This window comes from Apostichopus japonicus, chromosome 2 (assembly GCF_037975245.1).
Source record: "Apostichopus japonicus isolate 1M-3 chromosome 2, ASM3797524v1, whole genome shotgun sequence".
In the NCBI taxonomy this organism is placed as follows: domain Eukaryota; kingdom Metazoa; phylum Echinodermata; class Holothuroidea; order Aspidochirotida; family Stichopodidae; genus Apostichopus; species Apostichopus japonicus.
This window is the reverse complement of record NC_092562.1, coordinates 16,649,885-16,670,202: the sequence shown is the minus strand read 5'-3', so window position 1 is coordinate 16,670,202 and position 20,318 is coordinate 16,649,885. Positions and strand designations below refer to the sequence as shown.

The following is a 20,318-nucleotide window of genomic DNA, read 5'->3' as shown; positions in this document are numbered from 1 at the left end:
TGTGGTCTTCGTTGTTTGTTACCATGGTTTCCATCCTTGCATGCCTTTTCCCAGATAAATCTACTTTATAATTTTACCCGGATAGCAATCTAACCTGCATGAAAATATGTAGCAAAGAAAAGGCGGCGGTGCTTAAAATTTACTGTAAGATTTTGTCTTAACTCTGACTTTTAGTCACATATCACTTGCTATTGTATTGTTTTGTCTTCTGCATGGCTTTGTCTTGGTTTGCATTATTTGGTGTAATTGTTGTGCAGGTCAACGTGAGGAATGAAATTATCATTAATTTCAGACAGATATTATTGTCACTTTGTGTGTCAGTGTGGGGGGTGGGGAGGGGGAGGGGTGAAAGAATATGGTAATACGGTGTTCTTGAAATTGATTAAAATTACCCAGTAGATCAATTGCACACGTTGTGTTTTCATTTAAATTGCAGACTTTATTTTGTTCTGTCTATTTTGGTAATAAAAAGTGAAAGAATGAAAAGAACCAAAGCCATGTTTATTTTGTCTCACAGCACTGCTGCCAGAATACATTCATGAAATAACAGGGAAACATAACAAATTGTTGTCTTCACCATAAATGCACTGTAGGTTTACTGCTTCACCCACTATTAATGCCAACATGTATTCAGTTAGAACCAGTGCTTTGTGTTGCTTCTAAGAATGTTACTAATGCACAGGGCAATCCCTCATAGGAGCAACCCACACATGTACCTCAGAGTCAATATATGGAAAAAGGTTTTTACAATTTAGAAACATTTTATGTACTCAAAAACCGATTCTGTTTACTTTATATTAAACTACTTTTATCACCAGTGCAGTTTCTGCCTGTAGGTATAAAATCATCCTTTCAAGGGGAAATTAAATATAGTATATCAAATCTCACAAACTTTTCTCACCCAAAGTTTTCCAAAAGTTTCCATTTTGAAATTGAATATTTTCTTTTTCATTTTCATATTTTCTTTTCTTTGCATTTTTAGATCGAGCCAGCGTATTCATTCGACTAGAGCCAGTGCTTTACGGTAGATCTTACAGAAATGCAACTTCACAAAATTTGACCTTTATTTGACCTCCAATGCCAATGAACCTGGCACAGTCTCGTCGCTTTTGTGACAAGCGGTACTGGCAACTAAGGAGTTTCGTTCATCGGCAAAATCACTTTTGATCAAATCGGCCAAACCTATTCCTCAACAATCAACCATCATGTGATAAATCCACACCTTACAGTAGAACAAACAGGACTTTGATGAGTGGTTTCATCTCTCACAATGCATCAGTGTGGATCCTTACATCCACTATGACTTCTACTTTCTGTGCTATGCTAAATGTAAAGTAAAAGGTTTTTTTTCTTCCTTTTTTGGAATTTGTTTAAAATTCACAGCTTGGCAAACGGGCGACACATCAGGGAGTAAATAGGCTGGATTTTTGCTTGGTCAAAGACTTTCCTGATACTTCCAGCTTGCTGATATGTGTTAATATGAATATTCATATCTGTTATTTGCACCAGTGTTTGCCATCAGCATTAATATATGTATTATGAAGGAAAATTCAATAAATGTTTGCCGATTGGATATATGGTGAAGAGGGGTTTCTCTGAGGAGCATCACAGACCCCCCTTCTAATCTTCTGTCATGAGGCGAAGGTTGTTGCTGTGGTAACTTCACTCTAATTGTTGTCAAGCTTTTCTCTGGCACTCAGGAATATATAGACTGAAGTTTTAGTACTGTAGTATTCAGCCAAATCTGTGCCTTTCTTACTTCTTTTTCACTTTTTTTTTTTTTTTTTATAATTATAATAATAACGATTAAAAGATAAAGACTATTATAGTAGCGTTGAACAAGTATTTTTATATGGACGTTGGTCGTGCGAGGTTATTTCTTGGTGTTCTTTGTACGTTGCTAGTTTAAGCTTATCCGTGAGAAAGTGATAGTTAAAGAAAATAAATAAATAGAAGAAAAGATAGAAGTAGGTTAATGAGGATAATCAGGGTCACAGATCTTAAAGTGGGATAAGTTTGTTTTTCCAATTTTTTTTGGGGGGGGGGGGGAGAGGGGGGGTTTGTTTTCAATTGACTTCTCTATTCTGAGTTGCTTCATATTGCAAGAGATTGAAATATCGTAGATTGACTTGTCTTCTGCCCTCCTCACATTAGTTAGTTCGGAGAGGGGGGGTCGGGGTAATGTTCTGTGGAATCACCTGTCTAGGTGCCATGACACTTTCAGTTCTGAAGCATGACCAGTCTGGTAATGTTACAAGTTCATGTGAGGAATTAAACATCACTAGTCTGGTGCAATCAAATTGTTCTGGTTATGAAGCTTGGATAATTTACAACAAACTTAAATCCGGTCAGTCGTACTCTATTACTCGCTAACATTAGGATGTTTTGCACTAAAGTTGGTTTCTACAATTTCTATTGTAAAGAGATCTACGCATGTGAGAAAATGGATAAAAATTTGTTGTGTTTCAAATTTTCAGTGCAGCCAAATTTTCAGCTCCAACAAGTGTTAGAAAATTAGAGCAGTGTATTAATTGACCAATACTTAATGTAGCTTGAACTTCATATTTTTTTTTTCCTTCAATGAATTCTTTAAATTCTTTTAAATGGGCATCCACAAAATTTCAGTAGTGTTCACTAAACATGACATGACTGTTTGATTTATCTAGTATATCCTTTATCTTCTATTTAATGACATGTATTTTTAGAGTTCTATTTACTTAATTGCAGAAATATGTACTTTTGGGTTGTTTTTGTTTACATTAGCTAGTGTGAAAATTAACCAATTTTCAACAAAGGACATCATTTCCAGTGAACCAAAGAAAAATCTGTTTCTTTCAGGGAGATTCCGAGCTGGGTTTGAGTCTACCCGCAATTCTTGATTGTGTTGTGTGATTAGTTTGTTGTGACAGGTGTTTGTTTGTTTATAATTCTGCTAAATGAATAAACAATACCTTAAGAGTAACCATTTCCCCTTGTTATTGCTTCAAGAATAGACATATGTTTGCCAGGTAATGTTTTCCTCCAAATCAACTTCTGAATAAAATTTATTTATAATGTGTCATGGCTTTAGAAATTAGTTCTTGAAGAGAAGTTTGTGGATTAATCCCAGCCCCTACTTAATGGGAAGGATAAACTTTGGTTTTGATCATGATACATCTGTGGGAAGTCTAATAAACTTAACTAAAATTTTAATTTTCAAAATAAGATTTTTATTACTACACTTTCTTAACCTTTTTCGATCACTTCTTTACACGTAGGTCAAAGGTCGCTATTAGTTTTTAACTCCTCGTTTCACTTTCTCCCTCAACTGCCTTTTTTTTTTTGGTCTCTTTGTTTTAAATATTTGTTAACTGCTCTATTCTTTTCATTTCTCTTCACCAAAATATTTTCTCTGCAGAAATTATGGCTTTGTCGTCAATTACATTCTTTTTGTACAAATTTGAATCACAAAAAAAAAACTATTTTTGAAATTAACCATTTTTTAGATCATAAATTGTATGGATATTTTACTTCCCTCCCCCCCCCTCCATTTTTTGGTTTTTGTTTTATGTTGATAAATAAGTGAAACACATGGATTTTAATCACTCTTCTGTATAATAAAAAAGGTTTTAGAGAGAATTTCAAATAGATACTTTAAATATTTTTGTTTTGATAAAGTTTTTAAAATGTGTAGGTAAGGTTTGTAAAGCTAGGGTAGGTGTTGGTTCATGCATAAATTGTGCATATAGATGCACAAGTTTGTAATTTTTAATACTCAAAGATGAGGAAACACTTTTTCGATGTAAAATTCAACGATTTTAGCAAAAGTTAGTTCCTGTGAGTTTCATTTTCTTATCTTTTTTCTTTTCACTTTTAGCTCTGCTTTTAATGATTGGTTTTATGTCCAGATTTAAAATTAATAAGATAATGACATGGTTTTTGTGGAACTTATTTACAGAAGTCAAAGCATTTGTGTATGATGTTGTACCTTGTGCTACTAAAATTCCGGCTGGTTGCTGAACACACAGGAGATGCGGTTTGGATAATCCAATCAGCCAATTGGCCAGACTTGCAATAAATGCTATCAATGATAGATTGGAATGCTTTGTACTGGATAATTGGTAACAACTGTGGTAGTTGTTTTAACATCATTATAGAGACAAATAGCATTTGTATGTGCAATGTTACAGTACAGTGCAAACCAACAATGGGTTGTGGATCACAGGATTCTTTGAGACATAGCATAATGGGATACCTTTCTCATGCATTTGGTTTTCACACCTTCCGGTTGGAAATATTTTCAAGCTTTTCTGTTTCTTACTCACCCTACGCAAGTAGAACGGTTCACTGTTAACTTGAGATATTTTATCAGCATAAAATCTTCTTGATATTTTAGCCACATTTTTAAATCTGCTTTTTAACATTTTTTTTTTTTAAAGAAAATGGCAAGCTATGAAAATTTGAATAAGCGGTTGGTTAGAATAGTTCTTAAATAATTAAATGATTTTGAAGTGCAGGTTGTATGCAGGATAAATGATTTGAAGTGCAGGTTGGATGCAGGATAAATGGTTTGATATGTAGGTCTAATGCAGGTTGTTAGAATAAAGCTCTGATTTAAAGACTAGGTCAAATGGGGAGGGTTGTCAATTCTTTTATAGTTTTCATCATATGGTCCTAAATAAACTTTGGGCTCACCAATTTGCAAAGGCCTGATGTTATGGTGGTGGGGTGGGGGTGGAAGATTCAAGCAAAGGGATAAGGGGATTAACAGCAGATTGGTTTTAAATATTTTAAGTGTGTATTAAAATCATTCTAACTTGGAAGCAGTGTTTTGTTTTTGCAGAATGCCAATAAACTTTAACAAGACAATATGAAAAGAAATATATAAACAACTAGTCCAATGATAAAGAAGAAAAACATTCCATTCCTGTCTTTAAATATTTTGAATGTCATTTATAAACCAATGCTCTCTGTAATCATTTCTGCTGTGAATTTTATTTCAATCATAAATTTAAGACTTTATAAATGTATTCAATTGTATCTGCTTTCAAATGTACATTTCTGGAGGTTTTTTTCAAAGATCTATTTGTACATTCATTAATAAAAAAACATGCTTTATGTTTAGGCAGTTTTAAACATTCTTCAGTTACTTTTCTGTCACTCTCAGTTGGCACTCGTATACAGCTATTTCTACGGGAAGTTCACATGGAGTAATGGTACAATGTTGTCACAGTACCTTATAATACCTAACCAAGTATTAACCAATACTGTTATATTTGCTTCTACAGTTTTGCTTGTGCATGTTAGGATAAGATTGGTAGAAGATTTTAAAAACTTGTTTAATATACAAAGTAATCATCACATAAACGAACAAATAAATTGATAATGCTGAACAGACCCAATCTCTTCATATTTGTACTGTTCTTTGAGTACTAAGTTAATCACCATTGGGTCCCACTCTGGTCTTTTAATGGCCATATCCACCCAAAAATTGGTCGTAACAAACCTTGCCTGTGGCAATTTATTAACAAATTTGGTCCAGAAGAAAAAACCAAAATGCTAATAAATTGCTGTTGAACTCAACTTTAGAATGACAATTTTAGCAGGGGGGGGGGGGATCTTTGCTTTGATAATATAGAAGTAAGATGTAACTTGGATATAAGATTTAAAAATTTACAAGCTGGTTGACATCTGCATTAACTTCAAAAACCAGCTGAAATATTTGTGAACAGGGAAGTGTCCCATTCTGTTAAATATCTTTCATTTCAGTTTTCAACAGGTGCTTCAAATTGAAAGAGGTGGTTTAATATAAAAGCAAGCGAGCAGCACAAGCCGAGACCTACTATAACTTTCAACATACTATTAGATGTACCTAGCCTACTTTGTATGTCGGAATCTGGACTGAAGCCTTTATTTCAAGTTCAAGGTAGAGAGACGGTGCCCCAGTTCAAAGTAGGGAGATGGTGCCCCAGTTCAAGGTAGGGAGATGGTGCCCCAGTTCAAGGTAGAGAGGTACAGTAGTGCCCTTCAACGTTACTTCATCTAAAAAGCACTGTTAATGCTATGCCTTAAATGTGATAAGTACACGATACAGTTGGTTGAATGGGGTCAAGTAGGAGAAAACAGCTGTTCCTGAAATAAATAGGCTTAGGACATTTTGGTATTCAATTTCTCATGCAACAACATGAACAAACCCCTGGCTCAATAGCTCACTCTTGGGGGAGGGGGGGAGAGGGGAGGTGCTGGTTCAATGAAGCAGCAGTTGCTACACCTCTTCACCATTGCACACAGAGTGGATATGAGGGAAAGTGAAATTTGGTTATGAAACACAAATCAACATGTTGGTGTTAAAAATCACCACTGTGGTGTTATAAATCACCATGGTGGTGTTTATGTAATGATGTTGGATATGGTAATCAATACTTTTCAATTGTCAAGCTATCCTTTATAATAGATACATCATATCTATTAGCCCAAACAAAAACATGACATGCAACCACACTGAGTACTTGTATACCAGCAATGGCATTATTTTATTCATATGATCATCGCCCCACCCCTCCCCCCACCTGTAATGCGTTTACGAGTTACGTCATCTATATACACATTATTTCATCTACTCAGTAGAAAAACAGAGGTACAGTATCATTGCATTGGAAATATTTACATTTAATACTGTCCTATTAAAAGCATAATAATAATATTATAAAAATAGATTTTTTTTCCTAGTATCAATTGTATTCTTTTAATTCAATCAAAACTTGAAATTACCTATCACAACACTTCTTTCAATGTATTTTAGTTTTTCTTAAAAAATTTTCAATTTTGTTAATGACTTCTTCATTATGACTCCTTCCTATAATGTTTTGTTTTAAAGCCTTCTAGTGTCATGCATGTTGTGGTGGAAATAAAAACTACATATTTGGTGTAGCAAATTACTTAAATAAAATATTATTATTATTTTAATGATTATATTGACTTATTTTTGGATTGGTCTCAATATCCAGGAACATACTAAAGGCAGAAATTAGCTGATCAGGTTAATTAACTATCTTATCAATATCTTACCTATATTCAAGTGATTTTTAAAATTGTGATCAATATGGCATAAAAAGTGTCCTACGAAGTTTAATACATTCAGTTGCTTTACTTAATGCAGTCTTACAGCAAATCAGGAAATTTTATCAATTGCACATGAAAAAAAATGAAAAAAAACATGGAATATTTCAGACATGTACAAGCTTGGCCATATGATGGTCACTATTTAAGAGTAGTGCATAAATGCTGGTTAAATGGTTTGATTGCTGCAGCGTTTATACTTTCAAATATGTAGAAAATAATACATGGTCGATCCTTATTAATGAACATCACTATTGTCTTGGAAAAAAAATTGATAAAAAACTTTCAAAAGTACTGGAGGAAATGCAAGAACTATTTGATACCTGGTAGCATTCTACATAAAGAAGAGGTAAATTAATTAAAATTGGCTTTTACTGGTATACAAAGAATACCAATAGCAAGTTTTACATGATCGGAACAGTTGATATCCAATTACAAAAGATAGCAAGGCTATATGCCAACGAAATAATTTAAACCATTAAATTAAAGGAACAGTCTGGTGGTCCAACATGACCATTTGAAATAAACAGACCTGACCGTGTCAAATTGTATGCATTTTTTTTTTCATATAGCATACTCCTTCATGGCAAAGATATGACTTCATTTTTATTTCTGAAATTTGGTGAAGCTTCATAAAATGTGTCCGACAGTGTTGTAATTTAAGTCACGCTTGAGTCAAATCTCAAGTCAAGTGAAGCCACCAGCTGTCACAAGTCAAGTCGTTACTAAGATATAGGCTGCCCAAGTATTCTTGAAGGTCTAACCAGGCTTGTTTTCAAAGCACTCAAGTCAAGCATTTAGGCAATTCCAAAAGTCTGCCTGAGTCACCACTCATGTCATTAGTTGACTTGTACAAGTCACCATGAGCCACCATGAGTCACTTCAGAATTATTATACAAATAATGAATGGTTTCCATTCGTGCAATAGTGCAAATATTTCATGAGTTGAAAGATGGAATGTTCCATTCAACGAGGCGCAGCCGAGTTGAATGGAACAAATTACATCTTTCAACAAATGGAAACCACTCATTATTTGTTTTATACAACATATTATATTAAGATGGGTAAAATGCACTCATGCAACAGATTGTTTTGCACAGACAGGTTTCTCTGCACTCTTACCATTGAAAAAAGTGCTACCAAAAAGTATAACCCATGGTTCTATTTCATAGAGTGGAATAGAGCGGATTTTGCATGCAATCAACGAGCAATTGACCAATCAAATGACCAGAATACAATTAGGTGTTGTATAAAACAGAATAAAACATGTAATTGCATAAATACTCATACTGTAAGACATTATTTTGCAAGGCATCCACTTTGTATTAAGGTCAAATTGATTCAAAATCTTTTAGTTTTTAGTTCAATATAAAACTACGTTTAGTTTCATGGTACAATTATTTTGCTCTGTGCACAAGGTAGCGCTAAGTTGGTATCTAAGGGAACTAGGCAGACTAACGTGCCAAGTCAAGGTCCAAAACTATGCCATCCGTTCAGGGTTAGAAAATATGCTAAATTTTATCCAAAGCTTTTTTGTGTTTGCAATACTTGCAAGATTAGCCTATAGAGCTCTTTGCATATAAGACTTGGGGCTAGAGCTGTTTTTGGACTAATAAGGATTAGTTTATTATTAGATTATTGGGAAAGAATCAGTTACAGGGTTTCTACAGACAGTGGCATCGCCAGACCTTTCAATCTGGGGGGGGGGGACAGCACTCAACTAGGGGGTACAATGTTTATTTGTGAATGCTGTCCTTGAGGAGGGGTCTAAGGGGAGGGGGTGTCACCCTCCCATTTGAGAAATTTTTGATAATAAAGGGTCCTTAGATGCAATCTGGTGCTATATTTTGCAACTTGAAGTAACTTTATGTCAAGAATTTTTGTGGCTTAATCTGTCCGATATTTATGTTTTTAATTGAGGCGGATAAAAAAGTTTTATAAAACTGGAAGTTAACCCTTTTGCCTTGATAATGTTTTAATTAAAAGTATTGAACTTGAAATTCATGCAGGGTAGTAGTGAAGTTTAAGCAATAGCGATTCACACCGGGTAACTGTGACCTTGTTAGTGAGAAAACAACTGATTATTTTGATGGTCGGTGGACAGAAGTTTTACTGAAGAACATGATACGTTTCGTCCTTTGAATAAAAACATTTTGTTGTTACAAATCACTTCTGGGGGGGCACCTGGGGGTGCAGGATTTTTTTGGGGAGGGCACGTGCCCCCCCCAGGCCACCCCTTGGTGAAGCCACTATCAAGTGAACCTAACATCGTGAGTGATCTGCTGGCAGATGGAATGTCCTATTGATCAATGCAACCATCTACTTCGACTGCTGTATTCCCAGCATCTCCTCTACCGTTCTGCGGCATCCTCTATCCATCACCGTGGCAACAGCTTCATAACAGGTCTCAGCTAGAAGACGCTGGATAGAGTCTTCAGAAGCCAGTAGTTCCCCGTAGAGATAGACACCCATTGACTGAGATAAACATGAGTAAAAACAGAAGACTGTTTAGTTTTAATATCCATGATGACAATATATCATATTTAGGATTAATCAAGAAAATTATTTTTAAAATGCTGTAGCAGACAATTTTATTTACAGTTGTAAGGAATACACATTCATACAGCCCATTATCATGAACACCAATTTCAACTGGAGATTTTATCTCAATTTTGTTCTCTTTCAATTATGGAATCTGCCCAAACTTGGTCTCTTGAGCTTGATTATCATTGCATTACAATGGAATTACAATGGAAGTAATCAGACCAGAACAAAATAATAGAAGATCATAATTATACATCCAGCTGTTTGTATAAATACCACAGGTATATTTATCCATATACAGAACTCAGTTCCAAAGTTCAAACTCTTTTCTCACTCAAACAAGCTATAGCATGCAGGCAGCCTGGATTTTGGTCAAGGTCAAAAGTTCCTTTCCCTCCTTTCAACAACATTTTCTCCCAACCCCCCCCCCTGCCCCGACCAACCCATCCCCCTGACCAACACACATAAGAATAGAAGGATGCCCACCATTGAAAATTCTTCCTCATTTGCACAGAAGTGAACATACTTCTTCAGACCTGCACAAACTTTAATAAGCCCAGTGCTTTCTCCAACCAATAAATCAAATTGTAGTCCTACATTTCCTATAAATTGGATTCCCACCATTTACCTGATCTTTAAGCAGAAACATTCTGATATCACCGTACCCGTCCATAAACCTGTGCTTGATTACCAGTTCGCACCAGCGATGTCTGATCTCGGCATTCTTCAGATGGAGTTCAAAGTCCTCTCTGAGCTTGGCTAACGTCTTTTGACGTAACCTGCCGGACTGAAGGAGATGCTCCAAGAGTAGACAGAGCTGCTCCGACGAGAGATTTACGTTAACTTCCGGTAACTCGGGACAGGTCTTCTTTTTCAGCTTACCCTTATCTTTAATTCGAAAATGTGTGTCAACTGTTTCCCACTTGGTCACCTGTCGTATCGAGAAAAAAATAAAATAAAATAAAACTGTTAGCAAACTGCTTATCCACTAGAGAGCCTGTGTAGGAGAATGTGTAAAAGTGAGTTGGCCTGACGTTTCAATCCTAGCAGGATCTTCTTCAAAGGCTAAATGACAAGTAACAGTAACAGAAGGGACAAAACACGCACAGAATACAGACAGGTTAATGAGCATGGTGAACACAAAGAGATAGATGTAATGGGATTAGTAGACAAGGGATGGAGAGAAGAAAGAAAGAAACCAACAGGGGAAGAGGAGAGGTAGGAGATAAACACACAAAGAGAGGATTAAGGGAAGGGGGTAGGGTATAAATTGGAGAAGGACAAAGACAGAAAGGTGTGGAGAAAAAACGGGTGAAAGAGAGGCCAACTTACTTTTACACATTCAAAAAAAATAGCCGATAAAAATAAAGCAAAAGTTTCTAAAGAAGAATAAAAGTATCAAATAGAAAGAAATATTTAATACAAAGAATTTTGAAAGAACTGTTGAAAGAAAATATTCTCAATGACAATAAAGCTCAATTCTGTCGCATTTATTTTTGTGACCAGAAACATACCTCAGAAACGACCTGCTCGATAAGTTTGTTGCCTTTGATAAATCTCTCCTGATTAAGAATTTTCGGGATTCCAGGTGAATCCAGCCACTCTTTGTCAATTACATCTTGATTGATGCCATTCTCACTGGGAAAAAAAGAAGAAGTAAAATGCCAACCATAATATATTTTTTTCAAAAATTAAAAATTCCTGTCAAGATGTCAGTGAAAGGGAAGAATTAGAAATTTTTAAAGGTGGCCGGTTGAATTTCATAACTAAAAGCGTACAAACCCAAGACTCTTAGATACAAATTAGAATTTTAGATTAGCATCTTGGATGTTATGGTTTGCAACTAGTTTGTACAGACAGCATAGACACTGTACCTGTACTGTCTGGGAAGCCCCACCTCATGCCCCACCTCCTGCCCCAACCTCTGTCTGACCCTCTGCCCCACCCCCTGCCCCAGCCTGCCCGACCCCTTGTCCCACCCCCTGCCCCAACCTGGCTATGTTGCATAGCTGTATTCCATATAGTCGGTCTATCAATATTCTAGTAAACAAAACTCACCTGAGTTTGGGACACATATCGAAGAGGATCTTGAAGAATTCTCTTGAAAGTACGAGACGGCCATGGAAGGTTGACACGTAGGTAGACATGACATGCAGTAGAGACTCCAGGCCAACAATGTCAGAGATGTAGTGTAGAAGGAAGTAACCCTACCAGAAGAGAACACAAAACCACAGTAAGTCCCTGATCGTGTGACATGACAAATACATGGACAACCCATCCCTAGTGTGTCACTATCATAATGAAAGGATGTCGCTATCGACAACGTAACTGTATGATAACACAAAATGATATGACATGATCGGTTGGTCTGTTAAGACTCGCTCTCTTGAAGCTTTTATAGTATCCTTTCAATTCATTCTCACTCTTAGGGAGACAGTTCTGTCATTTAAATAAGATACCTTGTAATCAAGGGATAATACCTGAGACATAATATATATCTATATATTATATATATATATATGAATATATATATATAAATATATATATATAAATATATATATATTATATATATAAATATATATATTATATATCCCGGTGGAGGCTGAAAGTTTTTTCACTGTTCTTGATTTTCCAACTCATTACGATTTTCATTTATATATATATATATATATATATATATATATATATATATATATATATATATATATATATATATATATATATATATATATATATATATATATATATATATATATATATATATATATATATATATATAAATATATATATATATAATATATATATATATTTATACATACATATATGTATAACACAGACTTGTGAAAGGAAGTACTTTGATCACCTACCATCGCTTTAATAGCTTCTAGATTGTGCTCCACCCTTGCAACCCCTCTCCCCCTACCCTTGCACCCCTCCCCTCCCCTACACCTGCACCCCTCCCCTCAATCCCCTCCACTACACCAGCCACACACTCACTTTCAGGGGGTGTTAAATTCCAACACCTCCAAATGGCTCTTTGAGACTGTGAGGCCTGAACTTCCATCTCTGACAGGTATATGATCCTATGTAATGACATACAGAGCTTACAATCACTGACAGCCTTTGCAGAAGTTTACTCATGGTTGTATCTTTTACTGGACAACTATGTAGCAAACTTTCCAACCGTCATCACTGACAGAAATCTGTTTTTACTGAGAACCTCATCTACCATAAAATATGTTTGAATTTTCAAATTTACCTTGAGATAATGTACTTGTAGAAACCATTTATCCGGATGTCGGCCATTTTTAACATAACCGACCAGTAGAGCGTTCCTCATGTGAGATTGGTCTCCCATTGGTCTCATGATTTGCAGCTCTGATGCGGTGTTCTCGATTTCAGCTTTCAAGGCTTTAAACCTCAGTAACGCCCTAAGGTTGGAAATCTCATGAAATTTTTCCTTTGTCCACTGTATGTATTTAAAAGGAGATTTACACAAAAAAAATCAAAATATGGCTGAGAAGGAAATTGGTTAAATACATGCATTGAGATTTCAGTGTACTGAAACTGAAATACTTAATAGCCCATTCCCCCCACAATTTGTAATGGCTAATCAAAACCATTTGATTACTGTTTTAGCAATTTATTGCAGACATAATTATGCCATTCTATTTTGGCCATAGACATCTATTTCCTGTTAGGGACTTTCTTTACCACCTGGGAAGCTCTCTGTCATTTTTAGATTATGATATCTTCTGTAAACAACAAAAGAAAGAATGAACACTCTGGAACATTTACAGCAGCTACAAAACAAATATAAAAGTACTCAAACAATTAAAGATTGTCCAAAACTGGAGGTACACTGATCAATCAATCAATCAGTCAACTTTCAATCCATATAACTATAGACAATGAACCAGTTGATCAATCAATCATTCAAACTGAGTCTTTAAGACTATTGGAATCAATTGCTAAAGTAATGAAATTTTCAACCACAAAGCAAGTTAAGCTGACTTACTGGGTGAGGGAGGTGGGGGAAGGCTTCTTTCCGAAGGAGAAAAAAACAAACTCACATTTTCTGCTATTGACTGGACTGGATCTTCGAGGAACGTAGCAAAACCTTCACTCAACCATTCTTCAGTCCAGTCCATAGCACCGATCAATAAACCGAACCAGGAGTGAGTTATCTCATGGGCGAGACGTGAGCAGAGACTACCGTCACCAGAGAGCAGGGATTGGGAGATGAATACAATACTAGGACTGATAACAAGGAAATGAGAAACATTACTTTAGATAAGCAAGCTCTTAATATGTTCATACATATGATATATTCAAATTCATTTCATCACCAAAAATTAGATGTCTTACTCTTGGTATTTAACATTTTTTACATTTTCGGGATGTGGAGACTGAGGTGGAAATAAGTATTTGAAATCTTAACTAAGCAATTTCAGCAAGCCTACTCAAAACTAGTCTGCAATTGATCAAGCTATTAAAGACACCATGCCTACAATTTCTGCTAAGATCGAAAGGGTAATGAGCGAGTAACTATTCAATTATATTGGAATTCTCGACATGTTATCACTAGACACTTTTTCATCATGTTATTGATCATGTGCAAGAAAAAAGTTAAAAAAACTTTTCCAACAGAAGAAAAAAACACTTTTTCTCAATTAATAATAGAACATGGTACTATCATGTCACATTTCAACCTCAAGATTTCTCTTTATTCTGTAAAATTTCTATTGCTACAAAGTATTCCTATTAGATAATGCTATGAGAAATTTGATGAAAATTTCTAACACTGAAGTTCAGTTTACCCTTCTACAGTACCTTCAAACTAGAGTCTATTTCATCACGTTATAATCTTAAGCAATATTTCGAAACCCAGGTTCCAAATCTTTTGTTCCATCCAGGGACTCCTTGGGACAATGAAGAAATGTACATAGATTACCAGACAATGAGACTTCACCAATTACCTCAGCCCTACCATGGCTAGGAGAATGTCAGTATCTTTGTTCAAGATGGCACCTGTTGTGATTTCTGGACAGTGTATTCAAGTCAGAAAATCTTAAGAGGACCCTTCAGGTTTAACATGACCCCTTTCCTTAGCAGACTCCATATTGACCATTCCCTCCCACCTCCATCCTCCCAGACCTCCAAAAGTTTTGATGGACCCCCCTAGGGGTATGATGACCAAAGGCTGAAGGAAAATGGACACTTCAGCATACTTTCTGCACTTGCTAGAAAATGAAAGCTAACCTGGCCAATCCCATGCTAGCAAAACAGCGAGGCAGGATGACAAGATCCAGTCTAGAGAATGGATGTGGGCCGAGAATCTTGAACGCAGCATTCAGAAATCCCGGAATACGTCCTCCAAATTCTTCCTCTGCCAACGGTAGAATAGATCTTGGAGCAAAGATGCGTGCAGGGATGACTGGCTGATGAGATGCATTAATTCTGCATGGCCATGGCTCATGGTCACAGGTAGTACATCTAAATAAATAACAACACAAAAAAAAGTACACAAAATAAAGTACACAAAATGTTTCAGTTTGTTTGTTTCGTGACATTTTCATATTATGACAGACAATTTTAAAAATATGGTTAAATATTAATGATAATTACCTCGACTTGTGGTCGTAAACAATCTTTATTGTATCCTCTTGCTCCGATGACTTCACATCGATTGGTAAGTCGACTCCCTGCCATTGTCCTATTGCCACGGCCAACATGGAAGGTGGCATAACCATGTCAACATAGTAGTAAGAACTGATCATGCCTGTCAATAGCAAGCAAACAAACGAATCAAATGAGATTACAACTGCAGATACAGTATTTTAGTCTTTTTAAACAAACTTTTGACATGGTTTACAGGGGGGGGGGGGTCATGAGGGCAGAAGGATACAGCTCAGCAGGGAGAGTGCTAAGCAAATGGGGTCATATTGTACCTGTCCATTTGCACAGAACTATCTAATAACTTAACAACATTAAATTTCTGTGTCTAATATGGCTGACATTTTAAGCTTACAGTTAGTTTAGTATATATACATTAAATATGGGCCAAGTGTATTAATTGCTTGGACAACCATTATGGAAACTGAAGTTGGATTAAATGAAGAAGGATTATATCACTGATACTGGTCAATGTTTATAAGCGTGTTCGGTAATCACCAGTGGACGTCACCCTCGTTTCTGCCTTTTCGTCTCCACTCATGAGGACTACATATTCCTTAGGCGTCTGGATAAATGCTTGCCAGGTTGCCATAGCACCAGGCGGTTCTTGACATGGAAATAGAGATCGATTGTTTATCCATGCTCCCTGGGAGAAAACACATTCTCTGTAAATGTGAAGAGGAGGGGATGGGAGAGTAGCACAAAAGTAGCACAATTAATCCTGGTAAAAATTAACATGGATTACGTCGTCAACTCAGTAAATACTTTAAAATTTAAAGATTCCACCCTCAATAATGACAGTTATATGTCAAATATGACAGAAATTGATTACATGTCTATCTTCTTTTCTTCTATAATAATGTTCTTGTTCTTTTGAAGTTTCTATTCAAGACAAAACATATCAGTCACATTCACATGTTTCTATGGAAACATGTCAGTTTCTCAAGTTATAAATTGACACTTTGAAAACTGAAGAAGGAAAAACAAATCAGTTTCATCCAGTACAGAATGAGCGTAGTCAATAGTGTCATTTTAATTACAAATGGCACCCAAGGCATGCCATACTTTGGGTATGCTGTGTACATGTTAAAAATGTAAAGGAGTCGCACAAGCATAAACTATTCAACCAAACTGGCACTGCATAGGTATTTCCCTTTCGCCATTTTTTTTTTTTTTGGACATCCCTCTTTTGTCCCCCAATGTTCTGTGTGTGGTCAATTTGACCTCTTGCAGTCTCTTCCCCCCCCCCCCTCACCCCCACCTCTCCCAATGCTCAGTAATACTAATATGCTGAGTTAAGGGGGCAATAAACCTTGGACAGTAGTTTTACATTTCAGATATTGTCCATAGACTAAAAAAAAACAAGAGTTGCAATTACAACCATCTCAATATTTACAGCCATACCTTCCAAGTTGGTCGAATGTCCAAGTAAAAGAGTGGCCTTTCGCCATAGTACTGTACACAATCCTGATGACAGATGGGAAGTCTTCAACCTTTTTGATACCTTTCTTCCAGATGGACAAACTCCAATCACTGACCTTAAATGAAAGACTTTCTCCTGGAAGATGGAGACAGGCTGTAAAGGCAGCATTTCTCTCTTTAAAGTTACATCTCCTGTAACCCAGGAGATTTGATAACTTTGTCTCTGATTCAACAAATACTTTTCTTGGCCCTTTATCTTCTTTTCTGTCTTCACAATTATCAACATCCCGAGAGTTGGAATTTTGCGAGGACAACAGTTTGTCAGCATCTCGGATGGATTTCACGTGATCATCGAGTTTGATTTCTTCCACACTGTCTACGACAATATCGCAACAGTCTAAGATGCATGTGAACCACTCTCTATGAGTTTTGCCTTCTGTACATCCTGGAGTTAAAACTTTATCTTTCTTAATACCATCTCCTGAGTCATTTGTCAAGTCTTTTCCAACCAATTCACTTTCACTTTCCATCGAACCATTTTCTTCTTTTTGCCCCATCTGGACCCTGTTGGTGTCCTGACCGATTTCTCCCTCTTGGTTATTTCCATCTTTATCGATGACTCCCACATACTTGGCACCATCTTTAGAGCAATTACCCTCGGCTACGTTGTTACTCTGTTTCTCAGAGCTTTGGTCACCGCCATGGGATTTCAGGATTCCATCTTTCTTTTCTTTTTCACTGGCTGGTTCTAAAAAAATAATCAATGCCCCTGTGAATATCTTTTCTGTAAATTTAACATCTAGATTTATGAGATAATGTCGAATCCTGATGTCGCCTGTGTTTGAAAGAAGGGGTAGATCTTTCGAAGGCTCCAAACCACCTGGGTCCAAATTCCACATCTGTGAATTTCTGAAGAAGGAAAACCAAATGGAAAGTTGTAGAACCATGACAGAATACAGAGCTCTTCAATTACAGCTAGATCTAATTACTATATATTCTATCAATGTTCTGCACTGTAACCTACTTTTTGTTTTTCTTCTATCGTGGTTTCTATCGTTTTCAAAGGTAAGGTTTATTTATGAACAAAGATATGGCATTCTATTCCACACAGTTGTAGCACGCATAATCATTGCAAGAAAGGGTTGAAGTGATCATAGTGCAACTTTTAGGCCAAATTACTCTTAGGCAGAAAACCCACCACACATTTTTTAAACAGGTCTTAAAGGGATACTGCATTGGCTAAAGTTGACTGCTTAATAAAAACAAATATGAAATTTGCACATATTTAGGTCTTTAGGTCAAAAACACAATCCTTTTAGCACTTTGAAGATATTCAATCGTCAGATTTGGTGATGCTTAGTGAATGCTGATCTGGTGATTTTTAATATTTTTTTATTTAACTCACTTAATCAAAGAGGAAAAAAAATATTGTTAAAGAAAAATTGCATTTGGTCAAAATTTGAAAACACAGAGAAATTTGACAGTATTATTCCTATGTATCATGTTCCAGGATAAATTGATTCGATTATAATAGCAAAGTTAAGCTTTGGAAGAAATTTTACTGTTATGATATCACAAATGGTTACATTCAATCAACCATATTCAGTGTAGTTCGCAAGAACAAGACAGATAGTCAGTTAAGTCTCAAGCTTGATGGGACTCTATCTAGCATACTAGCCAAGAAGTCACAGTACCCAGAGTCCACTGTTCCCTGTTTCAAATGGAAGCCTACTGAAGAAACCCTGTAGAAAGCGAAGCGAGCTGCTGTAAATTAAACTACAACAAGAAACACTGATTGGATGATTCTCTCACTGTATTGCATAAGTAGACTATACTTATTTAGGAGTATTTATATCATTTCAGTTGAAAATTACCAACCTCCCTATTTCCCCCTAGTTCTCCCTCTTTTTTGGCCCTGAAAAAATGTTATTCTCCCTATTTTGGGGTCAAACAGGTTGACAGGTCTGAATCATTGTAAAACGAACTATCATATGCTTATTTTTGATGAGGCTAGGCATGTTTGACTTCATTATCACTGTCACAAATGTCCCTAAACATGGATACAGTGTATGCCATACAGTGTAAGAAGGACAAGGCATACTTCCTTGGTTAGAATGGGTCTTGAATAAATTCCTTTTGAACCAAGTATCTAAATCTAACTTACAAGAATGATATAGGGCATACAGTGGACCTACATTATCTAGGCCACAGTGGCTACCAGGGAATTATTTATCCAGAGCCGCATCACTATTTGTTTTGAAAGTATGACTGAACTGCTAAACAAATACACAGCAGTCATTGTTCACAAAACCATGTTCGTTTGATGCAATAACTGTGTGGCATTGCTTGAGCTCAGTCCAAGTTAGATTAATTCAGGCCTACAGTGGTATTCCCTAAAGTTAGGCCCATAGGCTAACATCCGTTTTCCATGCATACTGCAAAGACACAGGATTTTGGAAATGCCTCATTATTTCAATATGCATAGAGTTCTCATAACTTTATTACAAAGTTACTAACTTAGATTAGGTCTGACCTAGGTTAGTTAGGCTAGTGGTAATGTATGCCAAAGCCTACACGTTATGAACAACGCATATCATTGTAAAGCATATAAGACCGTCACTTTGTGTGTCTGAACTGTTTTAGAGGGGAATGTACTAGGCCTTTAATGAACCTATAGTTCAATTGTGTCTTTGTAAATGTGTCGTACCTAGTGAAGCATCAAACCATTCACTGCTTTTCGAACGACTCCGAGGTCGGGGACTAAAAATGTCTGATTGCAGAAGTTCAGCGGTTTAGCAGACGTAGTTCAGTTACGTAATATTTATGACGTCATTTATCGCCAACGTTTTTTCAAAGTCACATATCTGTATGACATCATAGAAGTGTCAAAAGTGATACACTTCTGTACTTCCCTAGAATCTATATCAATCCGCCGAAATGAACAGGAAATTTACCAAAAATTACAACAGGAGTACTAGAGAACATCTTTTATCAACATCTTGTAAAACATGCATTGGGTTTAGTGAAATTTCACAAATGGAAGTAGGTACGAAAATTGGGGAATGTGAGGATCTTTTCAGACCAGTTTAGGCCTTCAAAGAGCAAGTAGGATATATCTGCTCTGTATATCGTTACATTACGTAGACTTGAATATTACTGCATGTGGAGACTGCGAAATTCATTAGCATGATCAGGGGTCATTCGTACGGTGAAGACAACTTCACAATTGCCCAGCCCCTCCTGTCCCCATATCCCGTGACCCTGGACGTCTCCGCAACATCAATCGGAGGAAGGAAGAATTAATTCTTCTACTTTTGAGATACCATGTCTCAAGGTTTCCAGTCACTCCTGGTGACCAAAATTTGACCTTCTTGAAGTGCCGAGGGCAAAAAGACATTTTCAAAAATAAAACGGCTTAGGTGGCAAACTTTTATTCCGGTAATTAATTGACTGCTCTGGGTAGCCCAAGCCCCTGTCTTCATTGCTCCAAATAACAATGCCATGTTTAAGCACAACTACTTAACTTCCTGGTTTAATTGGTTTTATTTTGCCTCACATTCACCTTTGAGGTGGTTGAG

At 36.3% G+C, this 20,318-nt stretch overlaps 2 protein-coding genes across 17 annotated transcripts in view; one reads left to right on the top strand and one right to left on the bottom strand.

Moving 5' to 3' along the window:
• LOC139980087 (dual specificity protein phosphatase CDC14AB-like) overlaps positions 1–5,381 on the top strand; it is a 50,772-nt gene extending 45,391 nt beyond the window's left edge. For all 15 annotated transcript variants that reach the window (XM_071991520.1, XM_071991574.1, XM_071991512.1 and 12 more), the window contains one exon: positions 983–5,381. In XM_071991520.1, coding sequence (XP_071847621.1) covers positions 983–1,028 — 46 coding nt within the window. In that variant the 3' untranslated portion in view covers positions 1,029–5,381. The remainder of the gene's footprint in view (positions 1–982) is intronic.
• Positions 4,215–20,317, bottom strand: LOC139980076 (aminopeptidase O-like). Of its 2 annotated transcripts, XM_071991457.1 has the most exons (12): positions 19,448–20,317; positions 18,303–18,482; positions 16,723–17,649; positions 15,817–15,983; positions 15,271–15,424; positions 14,905–15,138; positions 13,716–13,902; positions 12,902–13,111; positions 11,701–11,849; positions 11,157–11,280; positions 10,271–10,573; positions 4,215–9,573 (listed from the first exon to the last, which is right to left on the bottom strand). In XM_071991457.1, exons 3-12 carry the CDS (start codon positions 17,637–17,639, stop codon positions 9,418–9,420), a joined length of 2,601 nt encoding a protein of 866 aa, XP_071847558.1. In that variant the 5' UTR covers positions 17,640–17,649; positions 18,303–18,482; positions 19,448–20,317; the 3' UTR covers positions 4,215–9,417. The 2 variants fall into 2 exon arrangements, with proteins under 2 accessions (XP_071847558.1, XP_071847547.1); XM_071991446.1 differs by lacking the exon at positions 18,303–18,482 and having other exon boundaries at positions 19,448–20,316.
• Position 20,318: the final 1 nt, after the last annotated feature.